We start from the raw sequence: 26,589 nt of genomic DNA on the forward strand, positions 1-26,589 counted from the left end.
TACGATAGCAGTAATTTGACACACACATGCACGCGCGCATGCATACACGCTCGCACAATCATGCACACACACACATATGAGTTTTTGTTTTTTGAAGTTATTTCTAAAAATATATTAGACAACAGTGGTACAGCAATACCTCTAGATTCAAATATTGTTGTGTTTAGGGTTTGTTAATTCAAAACAATTCATTTTTAAAAATGTTTTGAGCTTGTCATGTATTTTCAAGGTTGTTCTGATACCTGTCTGTGAGTTAAGATGACCTCAATACGTCATAACATAAGCCTGGAAGTGTTGCTCATCTGTTGTATCTTGTGGCACAGCTATGTCAATGGTCAAAGTCAGAGTGAGTGGCGTTGTTTTTTTAACTATCCCGTTTAGTCCTAGTGACTTATGATTTTTTGCATGTATAACTGACTTTTAATGCCACAAGTGACACTAAATTGAATGTACATTAGAGAAAAAAAGTAATTCATTAAGTGTATGTGTCGATGTTGGTTTCGTGTATGAGAACTTGCCGCCTTATTTTTATTTGTAGTAGGCTGGAGGTGGAGGGGTAAGGAAGGTGCATCCAGAGGCGTAGCGACCCTTCCCGGCGCCCGGGGCGAACTTCCAATTTGGCGCCCCCCCCCTTTATATATATATATATATATATATATATATATATATATATATATATATATATATATATATATATATATATATATATATATATATATATGTGTGTGTATAATCGTGTATGTGTGTGTAAGCGTTTGTGTGTGTGTTAGTCTCTTTTACTGTATGGCTCGCAGCTAGATTACAGACAACGGAGAATGAAATAAGAGCATGGGAAAAGTGGTGGTTGGGGCACCATATAAGAAAGACAGTAAATAACATCACTAAGCAGGTGCTGATGTTTATTCCACGAGAAAGAGGAAGAGAAGGTGACAAAAAATGTCTGAAGAAATCGTTTGAACTAGAGAATGGGGAGGTTCGATTATTAGGGTTCTTTCTTTATAAAAATTAAGTGAGTTGACGAAGTGTTGCCTACGTCCTACGCCTATGCTCCTTAGCAAATCAAAACAAAAAAAAGAAAGAAAATCAAACGAACTTAGAGAAGTGGTTCTTAACTTGGGTTCGATCGATCGAACCCAAGTGTTCGGTATGTAAGTCTCAGAGCTTCGGCGGATGTCAAGACACACATCCGACTCATATGATTCACGATAAGATTTTGTCAATGTGAACGATAAAAGTATTAAGAACAGAGTTTCTTCCAGACACCTCTTCGGGGGGGGGGGGGGGGGGCCAAGCCCCCCCCGAATTTTTTTTACCGCTCCCCCCCCCCCCCGAACGAAATGAAATTTATATAATCTATATAGAAAATATATACTTTTAACAGTGTCCGCCCCCCCCCCCGAAGAAAGTCTACCACCCCCCCCCCCCCCGAAAATTTCAAGTGCCCCCCCGGAGAAAAAAGTCTGGAAGAAATACTGATTAAGAAGAATTCAGTGAAGGCGCATATGAAACTGGTAGGGTTCGGTACCTCCAAAAGGTTAAGAACCACAGCTTTAGAGTGTAGTTTGTATAAGATGCAAGCTTATTTGGTCTACGTTTGTATGTGTCTTTAGAACAATTTCAATAATAGTGTATTATAGTTTTAAATTATCAGTTAGGTTGAACAAAGTGACAAAGCATCACCTGTTGTCGTGTTGCTTACATCGTTTAGTAGGTCTAGTGGCCTTAACTATATGAAAATTGCAGTATTAGAACTTGTAATGAAACAAGCAATAAAAATGATCTACTCTGTACGATATACTTATGTTTTTAGCTCTTAAAATTTCGGCAAGAATATCGTCTTCTGCCCACCCGCTCCGAACGTATGCTATTTTACTGATCGTCGCGTCATTACTTAATAACACTGGCTAGTGAAATTGTACATGGCGCCTTAATACAATGGTTTCTTTTCTAAGTGTGAAAAGAGTTATCTACTTACCAATTCAGTACAAATACTTTGCGATTTTTGTTCGCGAAAAAAGAGCCCCCCCCCCCTGTTGCACATCTCCCAACCATATTGGACACAGTTTGTAGATCGGGTTTTAATGCAACCAACTTTCTAACTTTTTTAAAAATGTTACACAATCGTACAATGCACTTTAGCACAGTTAGTTTCTTAAAGAAGTGCTAAAGGTTGTTTACTCAAAATCCAGTGTAGTTTTGCAATTTTAGTAAGCCTAAAAGCGCCCCCCCCCCCCCCCTGCAACATCTTGATAAGTCACTAACGTATTTTGCGGTTAAACAATCGTACAATACATTTTAATACAATTGATTGTTTTGATAAGTGGTAACGCTGATTGATCCACCAATCTAGTGTAAATTCTTCCGATTTTAGTCTCGAAAAAAGCGCCCCCCCCCCCGCCAACACACAATCTAGGAAAAGCTGGAAAGCGGTTTTGCCGCTCACTGCTTCTTAAGATTATATGTTTTACAGTTAATAATCAAGGTAGAAAACAGTTAAATCAGTATGTAAAGGCTCTTAGCCATTACATTGCTTAACTTAAACTGTTTATAATTCAAAACTGCAGCATAAAACCAGCTTTAAAATTTTTTTCCACCCCTTTTGGCGCCCCCCTAGGGTCGGCGCCCGGGGCGGCCGCCCCCCCCCCCCTAGCTACGCATCTGGGTGCATCATGTATTTTCGCTTTCGTGAGTAACATGACAGGGATTTGTAAAAATTTAAAATAGTATTAATGTTCAAACTGACGTATTGCGCCATAGATTGTTGTATTAATCAGAATAAATCATTGTGAATTTCAATTGCCCTAAAATAAAATTCAATTTCAAACAATGTAACGAATATTGAATGAATATTATGTTAGGGTCACGAATACTGAAGAATCTATATATGTAATTCTTTCCATGGGTACCCACGTAAACGCACGCCGTTACTCCCCCGCTCTCTAGGCATATCGCTACCACCCCCACCCCCGCCTGTCTGGTGAGCTATGGTTCACAACGAATGTTTACAATCGGGTCGGATTAGTGATGACTATCAGGGGCAGATAATTTAGTATGTAAACGGTCTGAAACTATGGGGAGGTAACAATTAATGTTTGATATTTTCATTGACGTCGGTAAACTGTCGGCACGGAAAGTAAACATGCATCTTTTTCAAAGGCTGAGCTCTTTAAGTAGGCCTATAAATAAGAAGATGAGTAAATTAGTTTACGCTTTTCGAAATACGTTTGCGCCAAATTTATAAAATACGAGCCGACCCGCAGCGTATCATACGCCGCTATTTAGTTGTTTTATTTTCTACTTTTCAGTAATTCATAATTTGTGAATACGACAGTACCAATGCTGCCACTGAAAATACTTGCTTTAAAACACTAACCCCCCCCCCCTTTCCCCTAACCCAGACCCTACACCCCCCCCCCCCCCCCCCCCCCCCGTGAAAGCAGCCACCTCTTAGTTATTTCTTAGTTACCTCCTGTAATTTTAAAATCGAACTAAATTATCTGCCCCTAATAGAAACCCGACTCTACGGCTCTACGATTTGTAAACATTTAGAGTGAACACCGCTCACCAGATAATGTGGGGGTGGGGTGGGGGTGGTAGTGATAGTGATAGAGAGGAAGAGAGGGGACTGCAAGGAGGCGCTTGCAGCTTGTTTTCTAACTGATCACAGAAGAGAATTGTATATATAGATAGATATAAAGTTGCTTTGAGAAAAAAAAAGGAAAAAAAAACTGTTCTAACAGGCACGTGCCCCGAGGAGCCAACAGGTGTGGTGTTAAAGTCTGAGGTAGACCAGGCTGGGGTGGGGGTCCTGGCCTGCTCGCTGAACGAGTACCCCGCGGATGACGTGGACATCCGCTTCACCTGGCTGGTAGACAACAGCACCAGGGATGTGTGGGTCAGGCAGATCAAGGGGCCGGAGAAAACTGGATCTATTCGTGTCACGGACATCGATGTTGACCTCTACGAAAAAGAGGTAAACAAATATGTTTTAGTTCTTCAATGATACTTAGGAAAACATTTTTAAATGAATTCACCACTTGCTTATAAGTCCAGCGTGGTCGAATAGTAGAGCATTTGTCTGCTTACCCGAAAGTCTGGTGTTCGGGTGCATGGTTAGAGTTGTAGTAAGTGGCGTAGCAGGTGGAGCGGTCGCCCCGGGGCGCTGACCCTAAGCGGGCACCAAAAGTACTAGAAAATAATTAAAAATCTCTGTTTAATCTGAATTATACGCAATCAGAGTTAAGAAAGTAAACGACTACATAGCATAACTAAATAATGGTGTTGCACCACAAAAATAAAAACATTTACGAGATAGTCTAGTAAAATATCTCACCAACATTTTCTATTCCCGGGGGGGGGGGGGGGGCTCTTTTTTACCAACTTGAATAATTATATTTATAAATAGGCGGGGGCGGAAAACTGGTAGAATCGGTCGCTACGCCTCTCATTGTAGCACGTCATTACGTCCACTTAACTATGAAGGCTACTCGACTCATGTTATGGAAAGTTATGGCTGGGCAAAGTACTGACCGCCAGTGAACTGTACTTTACTTGCCCCAGGTTCAAAAGAAAACTTGACTAACTTATAACCCTGGCATTGTTAAATGGTATGAAAATAGACAATCGTTAATTTCTAACAAATAACACAGGGGTAATTCAATACTTTTTTTTTCAAACTGTATCTTTAAAACACGTCTATAAGAAACATGGCATAATCCTCCTTATGGCAACATATTTGTGTTCAATGAAATTTGGAACATCAGAACTTATCAAAGCCTTGCAATGTTTTAGTAGTTCAGTTCCGGTACCCATGCCGGTAATCATCTTAAAAGTATACGGCGTTTAGTTAAACTTGTTTTTTCAACAACGTAATTCATGCTTATCATTGACCTGTTGTTCTATGTTAACAATGCACTAGTTTTATCTTAAATAATTGTAATAATTGTTGACCAGATTACATGTTTTGCTGAGCTAAAGTACCCAGGAGAAGATTGGTGTTATAAACTTCAAAGTAATATCGTCACGCCAAAAGTAATGGTAAGTTACATGTTACTACATCTCAACAGACAATCTATGCGATATATATATATATGTATATATATATATATATATATATATATATATATATATATATATATATATATATATATATATATATATCGATATATATATATATATATATATATATATATATATATATATATATATATACAGTAATACTTGTATATCTGGCTTGTTTATGTGAACAGTGCCCTGCGTTATCTCCCATAACACTGACAGAGGGCATGGGCAGTGAGAGGCTGCAGTTATCACTCAGCTCCCCGCCCTCCATGTTCTGTAATGCCAAGAAACACCCAGAGTGTTCTGTCGAGGTGTTGTTGGAGCTGGTCCCACATCTACAAGACCTCAAGTAAGTTAGGTTACTGCACATGAAGTTACTTGGTTACTCCACCTCAAGTAAGTTGGTTACTCCACATCAAGTAAGTTGGTTACTCCAGATCAAGTAAGTTGGTTACACCACATCAAGTAAGTTGGTTACTCCACATCAAGTAAGTTGGTTACTCCAGATCAAGTAAGTTGGTTACTCCACATCAAGTAAGTTGGTTACTCCAGATCAAGTAAGTTGGTTACACCACATCATGTAAGTTGGTTACTCCACATCAAGTAAGTTGGTTACTCCAGATCAAGTAAGTTGGTTACACCACATCAAGTAAGTTGGTTACTCCAGATCAAGTAAGTTGGTTACTCCACATCAAGTAAATTACTTACTCCATCTCATATGAGTTGGATACTTCACTTCAGGTTAGGTGGTTACTCCTCTTTAAATTGGTTACTCTATCTCAAGTAAGTTGGTTACTCCACCTTAAGTTGGTTAATCCACTTCAAGTAAGTTTACTACTCAGGGATAGTAATTATTTTAGGTTTAATTAATTATTAAGTCTAAGGAATGCTGGTACGTGTAGACCATTATTATGGCGGAGAAAGATATTATGACGTATATATATATATATATATATATATATATATATATATATATATATATATATATATATATATACATATATATATATATATATATATATATATATATATATATGTGTGTGTGTGTGTGTGTGTGTGTGTGTGTGTATTTGTGTGTATTTGTGTGTATTTGTGTGTATTAATGTAGCATACATTCTATTGAGTAATTTGAATATTCAAATAAGACCATATTTCTTGAAAGTAACAAGTTGAAACAAGAGCAAATAACTCTCCCCTGTCAGGTGTACCAATAACGACATCATTCCCCAAGCAGTCCTACAAACCCCCAGCTGTGCAGTGGAGTTCACCAAGCGGAACTGGAAGACGGGCGTCTCCATCCCCATCAAGGCTGTCATGGACGGGGTCAAGGACGGCAACAGGAAGGTCCAGCTTCAGATCCTTGTAGCCATCAAAGGACAGGTAATTCGGTTCTTCTCTGAGAGGTTCGCGCTTGTATTATGATTGATATAGCATTACACTAACTAAAGAAAACATGTTTTCTCAAATACTGTACTCAATTTCCACAAAGACAATATTTTTTTTTAAAGTACAACCTCGATCCAGACGGTCCATGGGGGCAGGTGAAGTATAACTAAACTGTTGAGGTAACCTCTTATCAGATGATAGTGTGGTCTGCACTATGACAAGTAGCCTTTACTTTACCTAAAGTGATTCAGGTACCTATTAGAGCTGGGTGCACACAAGGGCGTCCTACAGATTCGAGCCCGAGATCCGAACTCGAAACTTCTGGGTTCACAGTGGTACGCTTCACCATCTGACCACCCCATCCCATTAACACAATACACATCATACATAATGACAAACATATATAATTTATAATAGTATATTGGCCTATATATAAATAAATAAATAAATAAATAAATAAATAAATAAATAAATAAATAAATAAATAAATAAATAAATAAATAAATAAATAAATAAATAAATAAATAAATAAATAAATAAATAAATAAATAAATAAATAAATAAATAAATAAATAAATAAATAAATAAATAAATAAATAAATAAATAAATATATATATATATATATATATATATATATATATATATATATATATATATATATATATATATATATATATATATATATATTATGTGTGTATGTATGTATGTATGTATATACAGCGTACAAAGATAGTCGATTGTGGGAGTGTTGAGGTCACTGTGATTGATGCGGACAGAACGTCGCTGTGTAGGTCTCACAATGATCCACATTTAGTGACCTTCGATCAGTTGTAAGTCTTTTTTATTGTGCTTCATTACTGGCATTACTTGTAAGTTGTTTTTATATGTAAGTTATAGTTTCAAATTTTAAACTTGTCGGCAAAAAATAATGCAAAAATTTAAAAACAAATATACAAAAAGTTTTAATTTTTTTTAACAATTTTCGGTTTCTGTGATAAACATATATTTTTAATACATTTTGAACATATATTTTTAATATCTTTTAACTACAGTACGTATGACAACCAGCTGGTTGGCGAGTTTGTTTTATACAAACATAAAACATTTCCTTTTGAGGTATGGAAGAATTGTATTCACACACATTGTAATATACCTACAATCATATTTAAAGCTTTATTACTCAGTTTACTGCTTGCCATAATTTTTACTATATTTTCAAAAAGTTTGACGTTAGAATTAGTATTATAAAAAGTTTTGCTTTAATTAAAGACATTTTTTATATTCACATTTTAAAGCGTGTCTTTCAATCTACCGCTTTGTTGTGTGACTACATTTAAAATGTGTTATTGATCTTACCATGTGTTGTGTGACTACATTTAAACCGTACCTTCGATCAAACATATTTTTATGTCACTTGGATAAAATGATGTTCCTGTGACTTTGATCTAACCGTCTCTTGTTTCACGTGCGTCAGGTGAGGGTCCAGCAACTCGTCTGCTCACCACCGTGGAACTCAGCCACCTGCAACTGTGCAGTTGCGGTCAAGGTGGGGGATGACGTCATCTCATTTTAGTAGGTCATTTTTTTTTTACTGTAAAATTTTTTTTTTTATTGTAATATAATTTTGTTAAAATTATTTTTATTTTGAAAAATAATCAAACGTTGCCTGTTAATATGGACGGATTTTTACGTTTTGCAAACAAATAATATATTTTATTTTTAAAAGTACGTTTAAGATCCTAATGATCAGTAGGGCAGGTGAAGTAGAATTGACCTGTTTCGTTGACCTCGGCATATGGAGGGACGGTGTGGTCAGCGTTTTACCCAGCTGTACTGTTAGTGCATATATTTGTAAGCTTTGATACCGGCTGCATGAATTAAGACGTATCTTGACAAGGAAAAAACAGCGTGTTATTTTTTAAGGCCAAACACTAGCACACAGGGGGTCGGCGTGGTCGAGTCGGTAAAGCTCATGGTTGCTAAACCGAAAAGTCTCGAGTTCGAACCCTCGGGCAGATGAGGCTCGTAAGCTGGGGACAGCCACTCTTCTAGGAGACACAACTCCAAAATCAAAAAACTGCTGCCTTGTAGTTTGTTCTTGGTTGGACAAAGGCTATGGAAGCAAATCCAAAAAGAAAAGCAGGCTGAAATCGGAGTCAATAGCCTCAATGGCGCATAACCAGTTGACACGTAACGCTTAATTGTGTTGAAGGCGTGGTCGAGTCGGCAAAAAGCTCATGGTTGATAAATTCGAACAAAGTCTCGAGTTCAAACCCACTGGCAGATAAATCTCGATCCCCTTCAACACTAATAATTAAGAACGAAGAAGAAGAAGAAGACTAGCACACACATATTTAAACTGCCAACTATTTAAACTCTGTCACAACACAGCGAATTACAAAAAAATGCAGTAATTACTTTAATTTAGAGTATAAGGCTAACGGTTTGTGTCACTATTATATAATGTAAAGGGTGTTATTTTGGGTGGATGATAGCCCGGAGCGTAGTTATATAAATACTTAATTCGATTCTATTCCCAAAATATCCTCTACTCTTGCCCAATTTGATGTTTAATTATACAAAGATAGGCAGAAAATGTATATAGGCTAATAGGTTTGGTAAGTAGGTCACCAACCAGTTCTACGGCTCAATAAAACCTGCATGAGCCATAGAACTAGTTGGTGACCTACTTACCAGCCCTATCATTACAAACCGTATTTCATAAGTAGTAGCAATAATAAGAGTCTTTCATTAACGTGATCTAAGCTTAGTGTAGTTTATGGTACTGTCAGAATGAAATGTTTCTGAGGTAGGGCTGTGTTTCTTTAACAATATAGGTAGTGATTGTCTTGTACATTTTTATTTAAAGTTATGTATAGTTTGGATGTAAACGTTTAACCATGTAATGAACTGAGTGTTCGAACCTAGACCAATGTAACAGTTTAACCATGTAATGAACAGAGTGTTCGACCCTAGACCAATGTAACAGTTTAACCATGTAATGAACTGAGTGTTCGACCCTAGACCAATGTAACAGTTAAACCATGTAATGAATTGAGTGTACATTTCTAGACCACTGTATCAGTTAAACCATGTAATGAATTGTGTTGACCCCCCCCCCCCCCCCCAGTGGATGTAATGGCCCCAGTGTGAATGTCCAGATGTACAAGAATGGAGATCTCACTCCAGGAACCAGCGTCAAAAGGTTGGGAGATGGGAAAAAATACGAGGTCAGTTAAGTACAATTAATTATTATCACGTCAATTAGTTAGAAGTAAAACTTGTGTAATAGTCATTAAACATAAATGAATAGCTTCCTAATTTTTTAAATTCTATCTAATTTTTGAAATCTCGTTTAGTTTGTGAATTTTTTTTTTCATTTTTACTTTCTCGTATATACGAAGTATAGAGAAAGTATTGTAATCGTGCAAAAAAAAAAATCGAGATTTTTACAAATCTCGACGTTTTACACCTCACTGATACGGAAAAAACATAATTTTGCAATCTTGTCCGTATGTCTGTGTGTGTGTGTGTGTGTGTGTGTCTGTCTGTCTGTCCGTGTGTAAACACGATAACTTGAGTACCGTTACTGCTAGGTTGATGAAATTTCATATATAAGTATTTTATCAAAATCGTAGATACGTATCAACTTTTGAGCGATTTCCGATAACCGGAAGTGGTACTTTTTCTACTTTCAATTTTTCAAAAGCCTATAACTTGAGTACTATTTCAGATAGATAAATGAAATTTCACATGTAAGTAAAAGATCTAATTCTCTACCTTTTGTTAAATTTTGAGTAATTTCCGTTGACTGGAAGTAGTAATTTACGCTACTTCCGATTTCTCAAAAAACTAATGTAAATTTTAAAAGTACAAATAATATTGCGCACTATTATGCGCTTTTTTATTTCGCGTTCACTTGGTGTGCAATTAATTTGTCTACGAGATTTTATTCTATTTTTAAAACTTTAAGTATTTAAAATGGATTAAAAATCATGTCTATAGCCCGAGTTCCCATCCCCTGTTATTTTATATAAGAATATTCGAGAAAGTTTAGGGGAGATCACTCCCGGTTTATTTTTCTTAGGTTATTTTTTTCCATAAGGTATTGCCCCTTTGATACGAATCATTTTTGCAGTAGTACAATTCAGTTATACTAATATGTGTAGACAGTGCATTGAAATAGTTAAATATGTAGTGTACTTTTTACAGTTTGACATAATGTTTTCTTTAGGTGTACATTCCTACCAGAACTAAAGTGACCATAGAGAATGCTGTCACGTTGTTGAATGTTTACGTGGATGGGTCAATGGCCGACTCTTCTAACACAGAAGGTAAATAAGAGGAGGGGCATCTGTGTTAAGTACAACGTCCTTCGACTGGAACTGCTCTGTTACATTTTTAATTTTGAAATAGAATTTCAATAAACGCACACAAAGACATGCATGTTGACGTTACCACGCATAAACACACGCGCACAGACACCAGTGTAGAAAAACACAGACACATGCACATAGACTACGGTATATAGATGGACCACTAACCCGTATTAATTTCATAATGCATCACAAAATACTATTTATTTTTTGTGTTAAGCGCGATGCATTCAATATGGTTAAAAGTGTTCGAATCCGGGTTCAAATCAGTAGACCGTCCTTGAGTCCACTCAGCTCTGATGGATACCTAACTCAGGTTAGGGAAAGTAAAGGCCGCTGGGCATAGTGCTAACCGCATTATCCCTTCACATGCCGAGGTCACAGAAACAAGTGAACTCTACTTCACTTGCCCCGTATACCGTCAGGTTTGAAAGGGAACTTTACTTTTACATACACCATGGAACATATAGACACACAAGCATAGACACGCTCACAAATACATATAATTTAGTTTGCTTCCCAAAAAACCATTGAATTGATGTCACGATAACTCTAGGCATGTGCGGGAACTTCAATGGCAACAAGGCTGACGAGCTGGGCGGGGAACGAATCCAGGAGTTCAACATACGCTGGAGGTGAGTACTACATTGTGCTCAAACTCAAGTCATAACGCACAGACTGTCTGATGTATACAGCTATCGTGCTGGTTCAAAGATCACATCTTATCTTCGCATATACGGTCATTACCAGCGCAAGTAATGCTCTTTACCCTGGCAGACTGGTACAAGGCTAAGTAAAGAGCATTCCACCCCCCCCCCCCCACTTCCCGTAGTACCAACCGCTTGACATGTAGGTTTCCGCCAGGTTTTAGATTCCCCACCCAGTGCATCGCACCACATGGACGTGAGATACAGTTCTGTCAGGGTTTCAAACTCGTGCCTTTAGGGCTAGTAGGCGAACGTTCTATCGCTAAACCACGCAGTTATGAGATGACTAAAAAATCGGCAAACTTTTTAATACTTTTATTTCTGATGTGGTCAGGATTAAACTATACCCCAGTAAAATATTTAAAACTGATAAACTGAGATTTCCTGAGCGTGCCTCAAATATCCCTATTTCAAAATCTAAAGGTCATCAATAATCAATACAAAAATCAGATAAACCTCTAGACTAGTAAACACAATATGTGTTCTTCTGTTCTTTATTGTTGAATAAACATACGCATTTTATACTATTGAATATACCGGTAACGATTGTAAACTTTTGATAAAGAAGGTGTAATCTATCACAAAATTATTTTTACCAAAACTAATAATTTCCCACCTATATTGGCGAAAACATGACAACAAATTGTAATTTATGTTGTCTAGACGAACAGACAGCATATTTCAAGGTGTGCGTGCTAACAACTCGGCCACCCTGCCGACCTACTGCAGCTGTGTGAGGCTGAGACCTGCCGTCTGCCGCGCTGGGCTAGACGTCTTCCGGTGTGACGACATTGATTGTACGCTTCAACATTTGAATAGCTTTTTTTGTTAGAAAAATTATCATGATCGTTTCATTAATGAAGGTTTAATAGAATAGTAAAATGTTATGTTACGTATCTATAAATCTGAAGCTCAAAGTTAAATTCCCCATTTGAACTTGAAACAAAGCAGAACTCAGATGAAAGCTTTATGCGCAACCTAATTTACTTGCACTAACTTGAGTCAGGTACATATTATAGCCGTGTGGACCCAAGGATGTCCTAGAGACGCAATCTCAGACTGAGATCCGAACTCGATATTTTCGGGTTTGTAGTTAAGCGCTCTACAACCCGACAATGGCGTCCAACACACTCGTGTATTTTTTAACATCAATAGATTACTATTTATTTTGTAAAGAACTTCAACGTGTAAGTAAAACTAAGCTCAATATAACATGTAACTTGTGCTTTAACTCATCACCCAGACTCGGACATAACAGATCTTCTGGTCAAACACTCCAAACCCCCAGTCCTCACGAACATGGGAGGGAGGAGACGTCGACAGGCCACTGATAACCAAGTAAGTACTTCCTGCATTCTCCTTGTTGCTGCTATTTGCTTGAGCTACTTAAGTACGGTGCGGGGTGGTCCAGAGATACACAGTTGGCTAATCCGTAAGTCTCGAGTTCGGTTGCCAGTCCATACACTAATCAACTGTAATCGTTACCTGATCAAAGTTTTGGTGATAAAGGCAATCGGATATAGAACTGACCACAGTGCAGAGGCGTAGCGATGGGGGTGGCATAGGGGACATATATCCCCGGGCGCCGACCTTAGGGGGCGCTAAAATGGGTTAGAAAAAGTAATCGAAAGTTTGAGGAGGGGGGATGCAAATCGAAAGTTTGTCCCCGGGCGCCGGAAATGGTCGCTACGCCTCTGCCACAGTGTCCCTTTTTACGCCAAGGTTACAGAAATAGTATGTCAACTATACGTCCTATTTCTATATTGTCCGTTTCGATTCAAAATGACACCTAGTATTTGCTTACTACTTTGCAAACATACAGATGTGTCAATGTAAAAAATGTATACATCTTAGAATTATAATTTTGTGAAGCAGGATGTCAAAGTACCATGTATCTCATTGCAATAAATAGCACAGTACTAACAGCTGAGGCATGAATGATTTGAGACAGACACGTAACCAGTGTTACTATTGAAATTAGTAAAAGATAAAATTGTATAGGTACAGTGAGCAGTTAAAGATGAATGAAAAAATATGTTGTTTGACGGTAAAAAAAAATGTCAAGTAAAAATTGCTCACAAAAAAAATCAGACACGACTGGACGCCAAAAAATAATCATGCCCTAATACATACATTAATTGATACCTTTTTGTTTTTACTCGACTAGAGCTCTACTTCAAAGTCTCCCAAGTATACGAAGGCTGAGGCTACACAAATCTGTAAAGATAAGATAGAAAAAAGTAAAACTGTGGGGGTTTGTGGGAAATACCTTTCCAACACAACTGTGCCTCAGAGTATAGATGACTGTATTTTCGACCTGGAGGTGAGTCATAGTTGCTTCAAGTTGGGTACATTTGATGTTGGGTTAAACCATGGTTGCTTCAGGTTACGTACATTTCATGTTGGGTTAAGTTATAGTTTTTCATGTTACGTCCATTCGATGTTGAGTTAAATGGTAGTAGCTTCCTGTTACGTACATTTGATGTTAGGTTAAGTCATGGTTGCTTCAAGTTACGGACATTCCATGTTGGGTTAATTCATGTTGCTTCAAGTTACGTACATTCCATGTTGGGTTAATTCATGTTGCTTCAAGTTACGTACATTCCATGTTGGGTTGCCATTGTTGCTTCATGTTACGGAATATAATGTTGAGGTCATGGTAGTTCCACATTTCGTATATCTAAGCTTTCTGTACCACAAGTAAATATTTCCAGAAGATTGGCGCTGGATTTTGAGATGAGGATTAGGCTACATTTTTAATGCAACATTTTGGGTTATTGCTGGGTGTATGTCTACATGTAGGGCTAATATATATAGTGATGTCAAGTGATATGACACCAAGAGAGAGGCAGTAGACCATGACAGGTACCATAGTCAACTAGAGATGCTACTCCATTCTTTCGACAATACACGTTAATTATAATCTGACCGTAGTGCATTCTTTGTATATGTAACCAATACATTGACATCAGATGCATGAATGTGATACAAATGCCAATCTTTGATTGAGTGCTTTAATTGTGCCGAGACAGGCAACAGGGGAGAGTCAGTGGGCAGAAGCGCATGTCTCAACTCTGGCGGAAACGTGCATGTCTGAGGCCAGGAAGGATCCAGCTGTCTGGACAGGTAATGGCACCACACCTGGGCAGCCTGAGTTTCCACGGGACATTGCTGTAGGGCTATGTGTGAAAGACTGCGGCGTCAATGGCGACTGTGTCAATGGTGAGTTTATAGACTTGACATTAGCAATGTGAACTATGTAAATTTTGAGTTTCTTGTATAGACATCACATTACCAATGGGAATTGTGTCAATGGTGAGTTTATAGACTTAGTAAACTATGTCAATTGTGAGTTTCTGCTATAGACTTGACATTAGCAATGGCAACTGTGTTAACGGTGACATTAACAGTTTGGATTATGAATGATGAGTTTGTGATATAGACTTGGCTGTTACAATACCCTTTCCTTAGTGTCTTTTACATGTTATATCACAATTACCTTACGGTTGTCTTACGTGTAACAAAACATTTTCATTCATGACTGTTATATCTACTCCTACTAAACTTCTCTACCAGATTTTCTTTCAATCATCTCTTCGAAATAGAAATGTATATAGAACGGAATAGAATTTATATAGAAAATATATACTTTTACCAATGCCCCCCCCCCCCCCCCCCCTAAGAAAAGTCCAAGTGCCCCCATACCCATACCCTGAGAAAAAAGTCTGGTAGAAACCCTGTTCACTACCGTTATTCATCGCTCGCTATAATGAGCTAATCTCTCGTTATATTTGAACATTCAGTCCTTTCATCATATGCAGCTTCGATTAAAAGAACACCTTATCAATACTGATTAAATATTCTGATTATTAGTTTCAACACAGAGTTTTCTATGCTTAATGTATCAACTAGTAAACAGTCTCAAGTAGTTCCACTCTCTAATTGTTGCCTCGTTCGACGCTGGGGAATCTTGAAGACTTTGCCACTGTTCCTTTGTTATATCCCTTCTATACACTTTTACTTCGCTGTATACATTGTCTGTATGAGTAGTCCGTCTGTATTTCCAAACTATGTCAAATGTATATAACGGGACACTTTACAGATACATAATTTATTTACCAAAATCTCAACGAAAAATGTAGGCCCTACTTGCAGTTATTTAACTTGTCAACAAGAGAATTTTTTTTTTAGTATTGCTGTAAATTGAATAGAAAATGTAATAAAAATAGTGTCACTACGATTATGTGTGTTGCTTAACAATTCCCCCATACATTCCAGCAATCTGCCAGTGTAAAAACGGGTACGCTGGAGAGACGTGCCAGATTTCACCAGACGCTCGGCCTGTGGTCAGCCCGGGGGTGGAGGTCTGTGACGTGGCGACCACCTCCTGTGGGACGTTCGTGGTGGGTGGGTTCAACTTCACTAGGAGCAGGAATTTGACGTGCGTCTACACATTTGTCTCGGTGAGTATGGTTGTACCGCTAGCGTCTGATTTCATACACATTTGTAACATCAGCATATATTTTCATTCACATTTGTCTCGGTGAGTATGGTTGTATTACTTGCATCTGATTTCATACACATTTGTAACATCAGCATATAGTTTCATTCACTTTTGTCTCGGTGAGTTTGGTTGTATTACTTGCATCTGATTGTATTCACATTTGTAACATCAGCATCTGATTTCATTCACATTTGTAACATCAGCATCTAGTTTCAAACACTTTTGTCTCGGTGAATTTGGTTGTACCACTAGGCTACTAGCATCTGATTTCATACACATTTGTACCACCACCATCTGATTTCATACACATTTGTACCACCACCATCTGATTTCATACACATTTGTCTCGGTGAGTTTGGTTGTACCGCTAGCGTCTGACTTCATACACTTTTCTAACATCAGCATATAGTTTCATACACATTTATACCACTAGCATCTGATTTCATATACATATGTAACACCACCACCATCTGAATTTAAACACATATGTAACACGAACATCTGATTTCATACACATGTGTGTTATCAACATCTAATTTAAAACATATTTTTAACACGAACATTTCTCTTGATGAGTTTGGCCGTATGGCCATTACCTAAGTAGATTTCGTTGCGGATTTAAAAATTATATTCAATTCATCTTGTTTAGATTTTAATTTTATTTTAAATTAATAAAAAATTTAAAAAATTAAATTACCTGACCACAGTCTAACCAGACGGCGCTGCCAGGCGTGTCACGTGGTACAGCCGCAGCCGAGTACATCAACCTGTACCAACAGGGCTGTTCCATGACGCAGCAACAGCCCCGCAGTGCCCTGGTGTCTATAGCAGCCGGTGACGTGACCAGCCAGCACAGCTACATGTACGTGGTCTACAACTCCAGCTGCCAGACCTGCTCACTCTCAGGTCAAGGTCAGAACAACGTCACGTGTCAATGGAAGGTAAGGGCTTAAATATGTTAAACAGGAAGTGAACTAACAACATTGATGTATGAATGGAAAGTGGTTTTTGAAGGTCTAAAATATACGTTTAGTACTATTAGTTGAACGTATGCATGGATGCACGTATTTGTGTGTGTGTGTGTCTTTATGTTTGGAAAGGGGGGGGGGGGTAATGTTGAAATACTAAAGGATTAATGTGTATGGATTTCAAGTATTGATGAATGAATGTAAGGTGGTGTATTTAAATCAAATACCGGTTTTTAACATACGTATTTATTGTTAATATGGGACGGCTTGGTCATTCGGTAGAGCGCTGGACTGCTAACCCGAAAGTCTCGAGTTCGAATCCCAGTTCAAGTGAGTGGTACCTCACTGAATCCACCCAATTCTGATGGGTACCTATGTCACTTTAGGCAAAGAAAAGGCGGATTGGCATAATGCTTACGTCAATTAACATATAAACTCTACTTCATCTGCCCAGTGGATTGCTATGTCTAAAGAGGAATCTTTACATTTTACTCTTATTTATTTGTTCCTGAAATAAAAATATGACAATACATCACTTATAGCTTATTAAAGCGGTGGTTTTTCATTTTAAAACCAAATTTGTAATTATGTTTCTTTTTTTTTTACTTCCCCAGTCGAACCACTGTGTGATAAACGATCAGTGTTACTCCGATCTTCAAGTCGACCCGGAGAACTCCTGTCAAGTTTGTAACGTAACTATCAGCACATCTCGCTGGACTTGGCTCGAAGGTACCGCCCACAATGTTACATTTTAGCACAGAACTCTTGCTCAGTGGGTGCAACACAGTGTCAAAGTCCATTAGTGATTTTATAAGACTTTGTTATCCGTGGAGGGAGGAGGGGGGGGTGAAAATAGTGCCTCTCGAAAAGATACCTAAGTACCAGAAAGAAACTCTGGATTCAATTGCTACAAATATTTTATTCCTCCAGTTCCAGAATGCCCAGAGCCGAAAGAAGTACCAACTACCATCATCATCGCCGTCTGTGTTGTGCTGGGTGTTCTCCTTATTGCTGCCGTTATCGTGGCGATCGTCTGTTTTAAAAGGAAAAATAAATCGTAAGTTTAATGTGTTACAGTAATTAACCAAAATACTAGCACAATTTTACAAAACCCGTAATATTGAATGTGTTACAATAGTTAACCAAAATACTAGCATAATTTTACAAAACCCGTAATATTGAATGTGTTACAGATATTAACCAAAATACTAGCATAATTTTACAAAACCGTAATATTGAATGTGTTACAGTAATTAACCAAAATACTAGCATAATTTTACAAAACCCGTAATATTGACTATTTCACTTGTTTATTTTTGTCGTATAAAGATTTACCGGATACACCTACGCCTTTAACAAGAATCTTACACAAAACTTAGATTTTTTTAATACATATCTATACTTGACTACCTTCCAACCATTATCAAATACATCTTAGATCTATTACACCTGGATGATATAATTTACCTAAGTCAAATGTGGGGTCAAATCTTCAAAACATAAATACTTTGACTTACTGCAATAACTACAAATGTAAACGTTTGTGTCATGGGCAACAAACTACGTTTCTATTATTTAATTCACTATTCGCTTTTCTGGGGTATAACAAACCTTCCATTCAGTTATGAAAATATCACAAAAAAATGCTATAATCCACATAATTTTTTTTCAGGAAAAACCTATTGTAACTCAAGGACTAAATTTTTATTTAAACAAACATGAACGCTGAAGTGTCAATCTTGGAATGAATGTCTAAAGGAAACATGCTCAAAATACTTTTCATTAGTCGCCTTATATTGTTTACAGTAATCATAAAAATATATTGTTCGCTCTGTTGTTAAAATATTAGCAACCCTATTTTTCTATAGCTTCTAATTTATTTTTCATGGTTTTAATAACACAAATATAACTTATGTTTGTTTTATCCAGTCAATTGAGTTTCTTTCAGGCATCTCTTTGGGGGGGGGGGGGGGGGGGGGGAAATCAGTCGGCTAACCCTCTCCTCAACTGAAGGTTTCAAGTGCTCCCCCATCCCCAGAGAAAAATGTCTGAAAGAAACACTGGTTTAGACATCTTTCAATTTGTATCTATAGATAAGAAGTGTTTGTACATAAACTTTTCTCTAGCTTTTGAAAACTTTTCCGCATTTATAGTAAACCCATGTAGTTTTTATGTAAACCGGTTTTTATTTTATTTTGATGAAGTGCGTGTACTGATTAAAATTTTAAATTGTATACCTTTTCGCTGTGTTTTATCGATGTAAATATAATATTAATTTTGTTTTAAAATTTCATACGTTAAAATGAAAGTTTAATAATTAAAAAAAAACAGTGTTTGTAGTTTTTTCATTGATTTCGTCTGGAAACAAAGAGTTTGTAAGATTTTTTTTTTTTTTTTGAGTTGGATGAACTCAAATGAGCTCGACACCTTGATACCGTTTTAAAAACTATATGTTTTAAGAAACAAATACAAATACTTTTGACATCTGATTTCTTCCCCCCCCCCCCCCCCACCCAATAGCAGGAATATAAATACTTTTATATTGGTGTATATTTATTTTGTAAAATTGTAATATCATAAAACTATTTTTTAAAAGTTAAAACAAGACTTAAAGGGATGTAATATGTTATATTTCTTGGAAATTAATTTGCCAGTTACGTCCCTTTGTCTGCTAAATTTACTGAATTACGAATACAGATAAAATTTGGTTTTTTAATACTTCATGGGGGAGAGCACTATAATTTTTTTAAACTTAAAATATTCTGCAGTTATCTTTCTTGGTGTACAACATGATTTTAAAAACAATATATTTCACACTTCTATTTATTATGAAGAAATTTAGAAGGTAATATAGCCTACAAATTGTAAAAAAAAAAAAAAAAAAAAAAAGTTCTTACAAATAGGCTCTTCTATATACACTAAAAGTATGAAAATACGAAAATAAATAAAATAAGAATTGAAACTGCTAGTTTGTAATCTACTTATCACCACTTTTGCTATTGAATATAGGTATCTTTGAATTCATTTTTAAAGACTTATTGTATAGCTAATTAAATGTAGTTTTTAAAAAAAAACGAATTGTCATTGAATTAGCGTAAATAAAGTGAGTTTGCCCAAATCAGTTTCAAGAAGAACATTTACGACAAGGCATAATGTTTACTTTTGTCCGTTTCAATGTTACAGCAAGCGCTGTGTAACAGAGATGAAATAAAAAATATTTATGCATCAATTTAGAGTTCATTTAACGTTATAAGGTCAATTAATGAATTACTCAGAGAAATATCTTTTTAAATCTTTAAGGTGTGGTATAGGTGTTAAAATAATACTTGCTGTTACTAATTCTATTTCCGGTTTTCTAGAAATCCTTTTGTCTTGTGGGCCTTTTATCAACAAGACAAAAGGCCGATAGGAAAAAAGGCCGACATCTAAAATGCCGACTTCAAAGGCCCACTTGACATATTATTATGATGTTAGATGGGTTTTCGACTGGCTAGTTTCTGGCTAGTTTCCCCAATATTTCTGACATAGCCCCTCGCACCCCTCACCCCGGCACCCACACCCTTCGTCCCTACCCCGCATCTTCACTAATTTAAAAGCGGTGATATATCCCCTTTTTCTCTGTACTATGTCAGCATACATTTTAAGAAAAAGGTAAAACCAAATCTTTAAGTTCATGAGTGACATCATTTTCTACGTCAAAAATGTACTTAAAACAATTTAATCATTAAAAAAGGAAAGTACCATTAAAGCTAGTGAAGTTCATGATCCATCAAAATTATAAGTACTAGAGAGAGCTGTACTTACAGCTGCTCAAAACTCATTACAAGAAAACAAATAACATGTGATGTAAGGCAGAAGTTATGGCCCCTGCCTGGGGTACAATGACTTGATTTGTGGGAACTATTTTCTACAGACAGTCTAATAAGTGTAAACAGTCGTTGGTTAATGGCCGACAATTACCTTGTATATGATCGATTGCGACAGGTTGGACTTTGTAAAGAACTATCATAACAATGTCAACTGGTTATATGTCATAAAGATAGGAAAACTTTCAGTTAATATATATATATATATATATATATATATATATATATATATATATATATATATATATATATATATATATATATATATATATATATATATATATATATATATATATATATATATATATATATATATATATATATATATATATATATATATATTGTGTAAATAATTAAATAATTATATATATATATATATATATATATATATATATATATGTAACTGGGGTAGGCCTAACTACCAGTTACAAATGATAACGAACGAGAAGCCGAGACACGGTGTTGGTCTGATGCAACCGATAACAGGTGGCTTATTGGGTCGGGCTGATAACAACCTCAAAGCCAATGCGTGCTATTTTGGGAAACGGTATTCAGACGGCCTGTCAACTTTGATGGATAGGACGCAGATGTTATTTTACGGTCTGTACGTTTGAACTACGCAACTGGTGGTCGGAGATCGAGTACAAGTATCGATTACGGAGGAATACAAGTACGGAGACGAGTACGGATACAAGGCATAAATAGGAGGGCACGGCAGGACTCGTTCTCTCTCTTCCGTCGTCGTCGCTTGCTTTAGATCAGTCAGTCTGGGTGACATACCCAAGTTGGTTATATTGTGTTAAGAAGGACAATAGACATGTGGATTCAGTTATATGAAGCCTAGTGAGGACTGTTAGGGGGTCAGTTGATTCAGACTATTATTGTGAAACATCTCTGTTGATTCATTGTGTTATATTGAAACATTTCTTGATTCATGTAATAAAAGGATCAATAGCGAACCTGCATCTTCGAGTCTTTCTACTGTAGTCGATGTTGTGTAGCATGAGTGGTTCAACTCGTTACAATTGGCGTTGTCGGGCAGGATAGACTCGGGAAAGGTCACATTGGGCGTTGCGAACAGGATAGATGCAACTAGCCTAGGTCACATTTGGCGCTGCGAGCAGGATGAATTAAACTAGACTTGCCGATTTAGGCACCCATAGTCAACCTTGTGCATAACTGTGTTTTGTGTGTATGTGAATTCGGACATTCAGGAACTGTGAAAATCGAGGAAAATTTTTTCATATACACACGGTAAGAAAGAACTCTTTTGTTTTACTTACGGAATAAAATGTCTACTCTGGACGAGAAGCAGACCCATATAGTGGTCCTACCCAGAGAGTCCCACATTAACAAATTTTACGGGGACGGGGATCCCACTTTAACCAACAGGTTCAGTGAAGAGGTCAAAGCGGCCTGGGCCTCGAGAGGCATGTCACCAGAAGAAAGATTAAGACTGCTGATGGGCAGCATAGGAGAGACGGTTAGGGCAGAGGTCAAATGCCACGATAAAACCATCCAATCAGATCCGGATAAGGTGCTGGATCTGATTATGGAGACCTTTGGGGAGAGACGGTCGGGATCGCAACTGCTAGCAGGGTTCGTAGGCTTGAGGCAGAGATTGGCGGAGAGTGTGATGGAGTACTCACACCGGATGAACAGTGCCTTTGATTCGGTAAAGGTCAAAACACCGGACATTGATGTACGCCTACTGAGGGACCATTTCATTGAGGGGCTGGCAACCCCGATCCTAAGAAGAGAGTTGAAAGAGGAGGTCCACAAAGAACCGCAGTTGACCTTCCTCCAGGTCAGGAACTCAGCGATCCGCAGGTCCGAGGATGAGGACCAATCGAACTGTTCGGTGGACAAAGTTTCTGTACCTGAACAGAGACAATCCCCACCCACAGGGGCCGACACGATGGAGACCATGATGGCTCAACTGTTGGCCCACATAGATAAGGTTGACCAACGTTTGGAGAGGTTAGAAAGCAGGTCAACAGCTGAGAATCGGGAAAAGAACGGGACAAAACAGGGACGGGTTGGACGGCCGCGTCCGGCCAAGCCATCACTCCAATGGACGGCCGACGGTCGGCCAATTTGTTTGTCTTGTTCACAACCCGGACATATGGCACGGTACTGCCAGGGAAACGGTCGTCCTCTGTAAGGCAGGGCCAGGCTACAGAGGGGCGAGGGTATGGCCCAAGAAGCAAAATGATGGGAGTCTGTCCTGAAATGGTGATTACGATTGGGGACATCGCGGTGAAGGCAATTGTGGATACAGGCTCCCAGGTGACGACGATCACGGAAAATTTTTACACCAAATGGATGAAAGGAAAAGACCATAGGTTGAGGTCTGACACATGCATGCGCCTGACGGCAGCTAATGGACTAACCATTCCATACTGTGGTTATTTTCTGGCGGATGTCGTGGTGGCAGGACATAGGTTGAAGCAGGTTGGGGTGTTCGTTACGAAACACAACCTAGAGACAAATGTGTCAAATATACCTTGCCTGTTGGGCATGAATATTCTTGGCCAGTTGCCAGAATTTCTTACAAATATTGTCGGATCGACCACACCAGGTCGGGGATCCAAGTTGGCCAGGTTTGCCAAGACCAGAGGAAGGATATCAGTCCCGGCAAACACGGTCAAGGCAATCACATTAAAAATTGGTGATAGAAGTGTGAATGGTGATGTGATGATAGAACCATGTGGCGCCGCACTGAGGGCAGGCGTCGTGTTACTGCGGACATACACATCAGCGGAAAACGGACTAGTTCAAGGGTTGGTAGCAAATGTTTTGGATGAAGAAATTTTTATACCGCCTAACACTCTGGTAGGAGTACCACAGAACGTCGAGGTACAACGGTCGGCACAGTGCATCGAACTGATCAATACCAGTAGTAATGAAGTAACAATTAGGTCGGTCAATGTGACGGCCGAGGTGAAGAAAGAAGATGGCCGATCATATACATTCCCGGAAACTGAGGACCCAAAACTAAATGAATTGCTGAAGAAATACAGTGATATATTTGCCTCGTATGAGGGTGATTTGGGGTACACGGAAGTAATAAAACACCAGATACCCTTACTACAAGACAAGCCGGTGGCGCAACCTTATCGAAGATTGCCACCAAGTCACTACTCTGCGGTGAAAGCACACCTGAATGACCTACTAAAAAAGGGAATTATTACAACCAGTACGAGCCCGTATGCGGCACCGATTGTAGTGGTAAAAAAGAAGTCAGGGGAGATAAGACTGTGTTGTGATTACCGGAAATTGAACAATATCACAAGAAGGGATGCATTCCCCTTGCCTCGTATTGATGAATGTCTTGATGCGTTGGGAGGAGCAAGATTTTTTTCTACCTTGGATTTGGCTAGTGGCTACCACCAAGTGGCCATGCACCCCAACGATCAACATAAAACTGCATTTATTTCTCCACTGGGACTGTACGAGTGGACCCGTATGCCGTTTGGTCTAACTAATGCACCTGCTACATTCCAGCGAGTAATGCAGAGTGCTATGAGTGACTTTCTATTTCAAATAATGTTGGTGTATTTGGATGATATTCTTGTTTACTCAAAAACTTGGGAGGACCATCTAAAAAGATTAGAACAAGTGTTTCTCCGTCTTAGGGAGATAGGAGTAAAGCTGAACCCAGACAAATGCTGCTTTGGTTTGAAATCGGTACATTTTTTGGGTTACGTGATTTCGTCGGATGGCATCGCCACTGACCCAGATAAAATTGCAGCTGTTAAAGAATGGAAACAACCAACAACTACGGTAGAGGTCAGGTCATTCTTGGGCTTTGCCTCCTATTATAGAAAATTTGTGCCTGGTTTTGCAAAAATTGCCGCACCATTGCATGACTTGGTAAACAAAATGACAAAGAAACACAGTAAGGAGAAAAAGAAAGGTAAAACACAACTGATAGGTGAATTATGGACTGATGAATGCCTGAACTCGTTTAAGCTATTGAAAAAGGCTTTGACAGAGGCGCCGATATTGGGATACGCGGACTTTGACAAACCATTTCGGCTAGAAATTGACGCCAGCTCTAAAGGTCTGGGAGCTGTGCTATCACAACAACAAAAGCAAGGTTTCAGGGTTATTGCGTATGCCAGTCGAGCTCTGAAGGGATCAGAGAGGAACATGACAAATTACAGCGCCATGAAACTAGAACTGTTGACATTAAAATGGGCTGTGACTGAGAAATTCAGGGACTATCTATTAGGTGCTAAATGTGTGGTATACACTGACAATAACCCCTTGAGTCACCTAAAGACAGCAAAGTTGGGATCCATCGAACAGCGATGGGCAGCAGAATTGGCACTCTTTGACCTAGAGATAAAATATCGCCCGGGGCGGTCCAATGGCAATGCGGACGCCTTATCAAGGAATCCTTACGAGAGACCGGGTGATGAGGAAGAAACACTGACAGGAATATGTGAGGTCAGAGCGTCAACAGATATCCCTCATGGGGTACAAGTGATGCAGAACGGGCAGACCGGGGTGGAGCACATATCCACGGAACCCGGACATATGGACAATAGTGATTTTAATTGCCTTAATCACCAAAAGATAAGAGATGCCCAGAGAACGGATAGTGGCTTACAACCGCTATTGAAATACGTCCAGGAACAAAAATTCCCAGGAAGAAGGGAAAGAGAACAATTTGGTCGAGAAACAAAGAAAATACTGAGTCAGTGGGACCGTCTCAGTATAGAGGATGGTGTTCTCATGCGGAGAATTCATGACCAAATTGATGGGACAATACACCAGGTGGTGGTGCCTGGACAGTTACGAGAAGAAGTGCTAAGGTTGGCACATGACAGGGCAGGACACCAGGGTCAGGACAGGACGCACAAAATATTACGACGGAGGTGTTACTGGCCCAATATGGAAATGGAGGTCAAACGCCATTGTGAGGCTTGTGTGAGGTGTCAGCATGCGAAAATGCCAGTTGTCAAATTGAGACAGCCATCAGGACACCTACTAGCGACAAAACCACTAGAGATTGTGGCTATGGATTTTACGTCGTTGGAGCAATCATCGGATGGGACGGAACATGTGTTGGTAATGACTGATGTATTCACCAAATGGACGGTGGCGGTGCCCACGCGAGATCAGACTGCCAAAACAGTGGCAAAGGTCTTAATAGAACATTGGTTCATCAAATATGGCATACCAAGACAATTACATTCTGACCAAGGAAGGGCTTTCGAGTCAGAAGTAATTAACCAACTGTGCAGCCACTACGGGATCAACAAATCTAGAACAACCACATTTAATCCGAAAGGAAACGGACAGTGTGAACGGTTCAACCGCAGCATGCATGATTTGCTGCGTACGCTAGAACCTGAACAGAAAAAACGTTGGCCTGATTTTCTCCCAGAGTTGGTATATCTATACAACTGCACACCACATGCCACAACCGGCTTTTCGCCATACATGTTGCTGTTCGGACGAGAGGCTCGACTCCCTCTTGATTTGTTCTTAGGAAAAAAGGAGAGTATGACTGGCTCATACACCGCACTGGAATATGTGAATGAACATATGAGAAGAATTAGAGAAATGTACAGGGTAGTACAGGAAAGACTAGAACATGAATCTCGGCGAAGGGAACCGCCGATACAGACGAAGGACCCGCCACTCAAACTGAATGACAGGGTATTACTGCGTAGCCACCCGTTAGGCAGAAACAAAATCCACGATCT

At 38.5% G+C, this 26,589-nt stretch overlaps 1 protein-coding gene across 1 annotated transcript; it reads left to right on the forward strand.

Annotated features, from left to right (window-relative positions):
• Nucleotides 1-229: 229 nt before the first annotated feature.
• Nucleotides 230-18,968, forward strand: LOC131954926 (uncharacterized). Its single transcript, XM_059318773.1, has 20 exons — nucleotides 230-346; nucleotides 3,741-3,973; nucleotides 4,954-5,037; nucleotides 5,250-5,410; nucleotides 6,264-6,441; nucleotides 7,169-7,278; nucleotides 7,501-7,564; nucleotides 7,923-8,020; nucleotides 9,579-9,678; nucleotides 10,683-10,782; nucleotides 11,381-11,459; nucleotides 12,195-12,328; nucleotides 12,775-12,869; nucleotides 13,699-13,854; nucleotides 14,564-14,753; nucleotides 15,810-15,994; nucleotides 16,743-16,976; nucleotides 17,618-17,732; nucleotides 17,934-18,060; nucleotides 18,676-18,968. The coding sequence occupies exons 1-20, from the start codon at nucleotides 259-261 to the stop codon at nucleotides 18,689-18,691; spliced, it is 2,547 nt and encodes an 848-aa protein (XP_059174756.1). The 5' UTR covers nucleotides 230-258; the 3' UTR covers nucleotides 18,692-18,968.
• Nucleotides 18,969-26,589: the final 7,621 nt, after the last annotated feature.

The sequence above is a fragment of the Physella acuta genome, unplaced genomic scaffold (genome assembly GCF_028476545.2).
Source record: "Physella acuta isolate Inbredline_101_S28 unplaced genomic scaffold, ASM2847654v3 ptg001040l, whole genome shotgun sequence".
Classification (NCBI taxonomy): Eukaryota; Metazoa; Mollusca; class Gastropoda; family Physidae; genus Physella; species Physella acuta.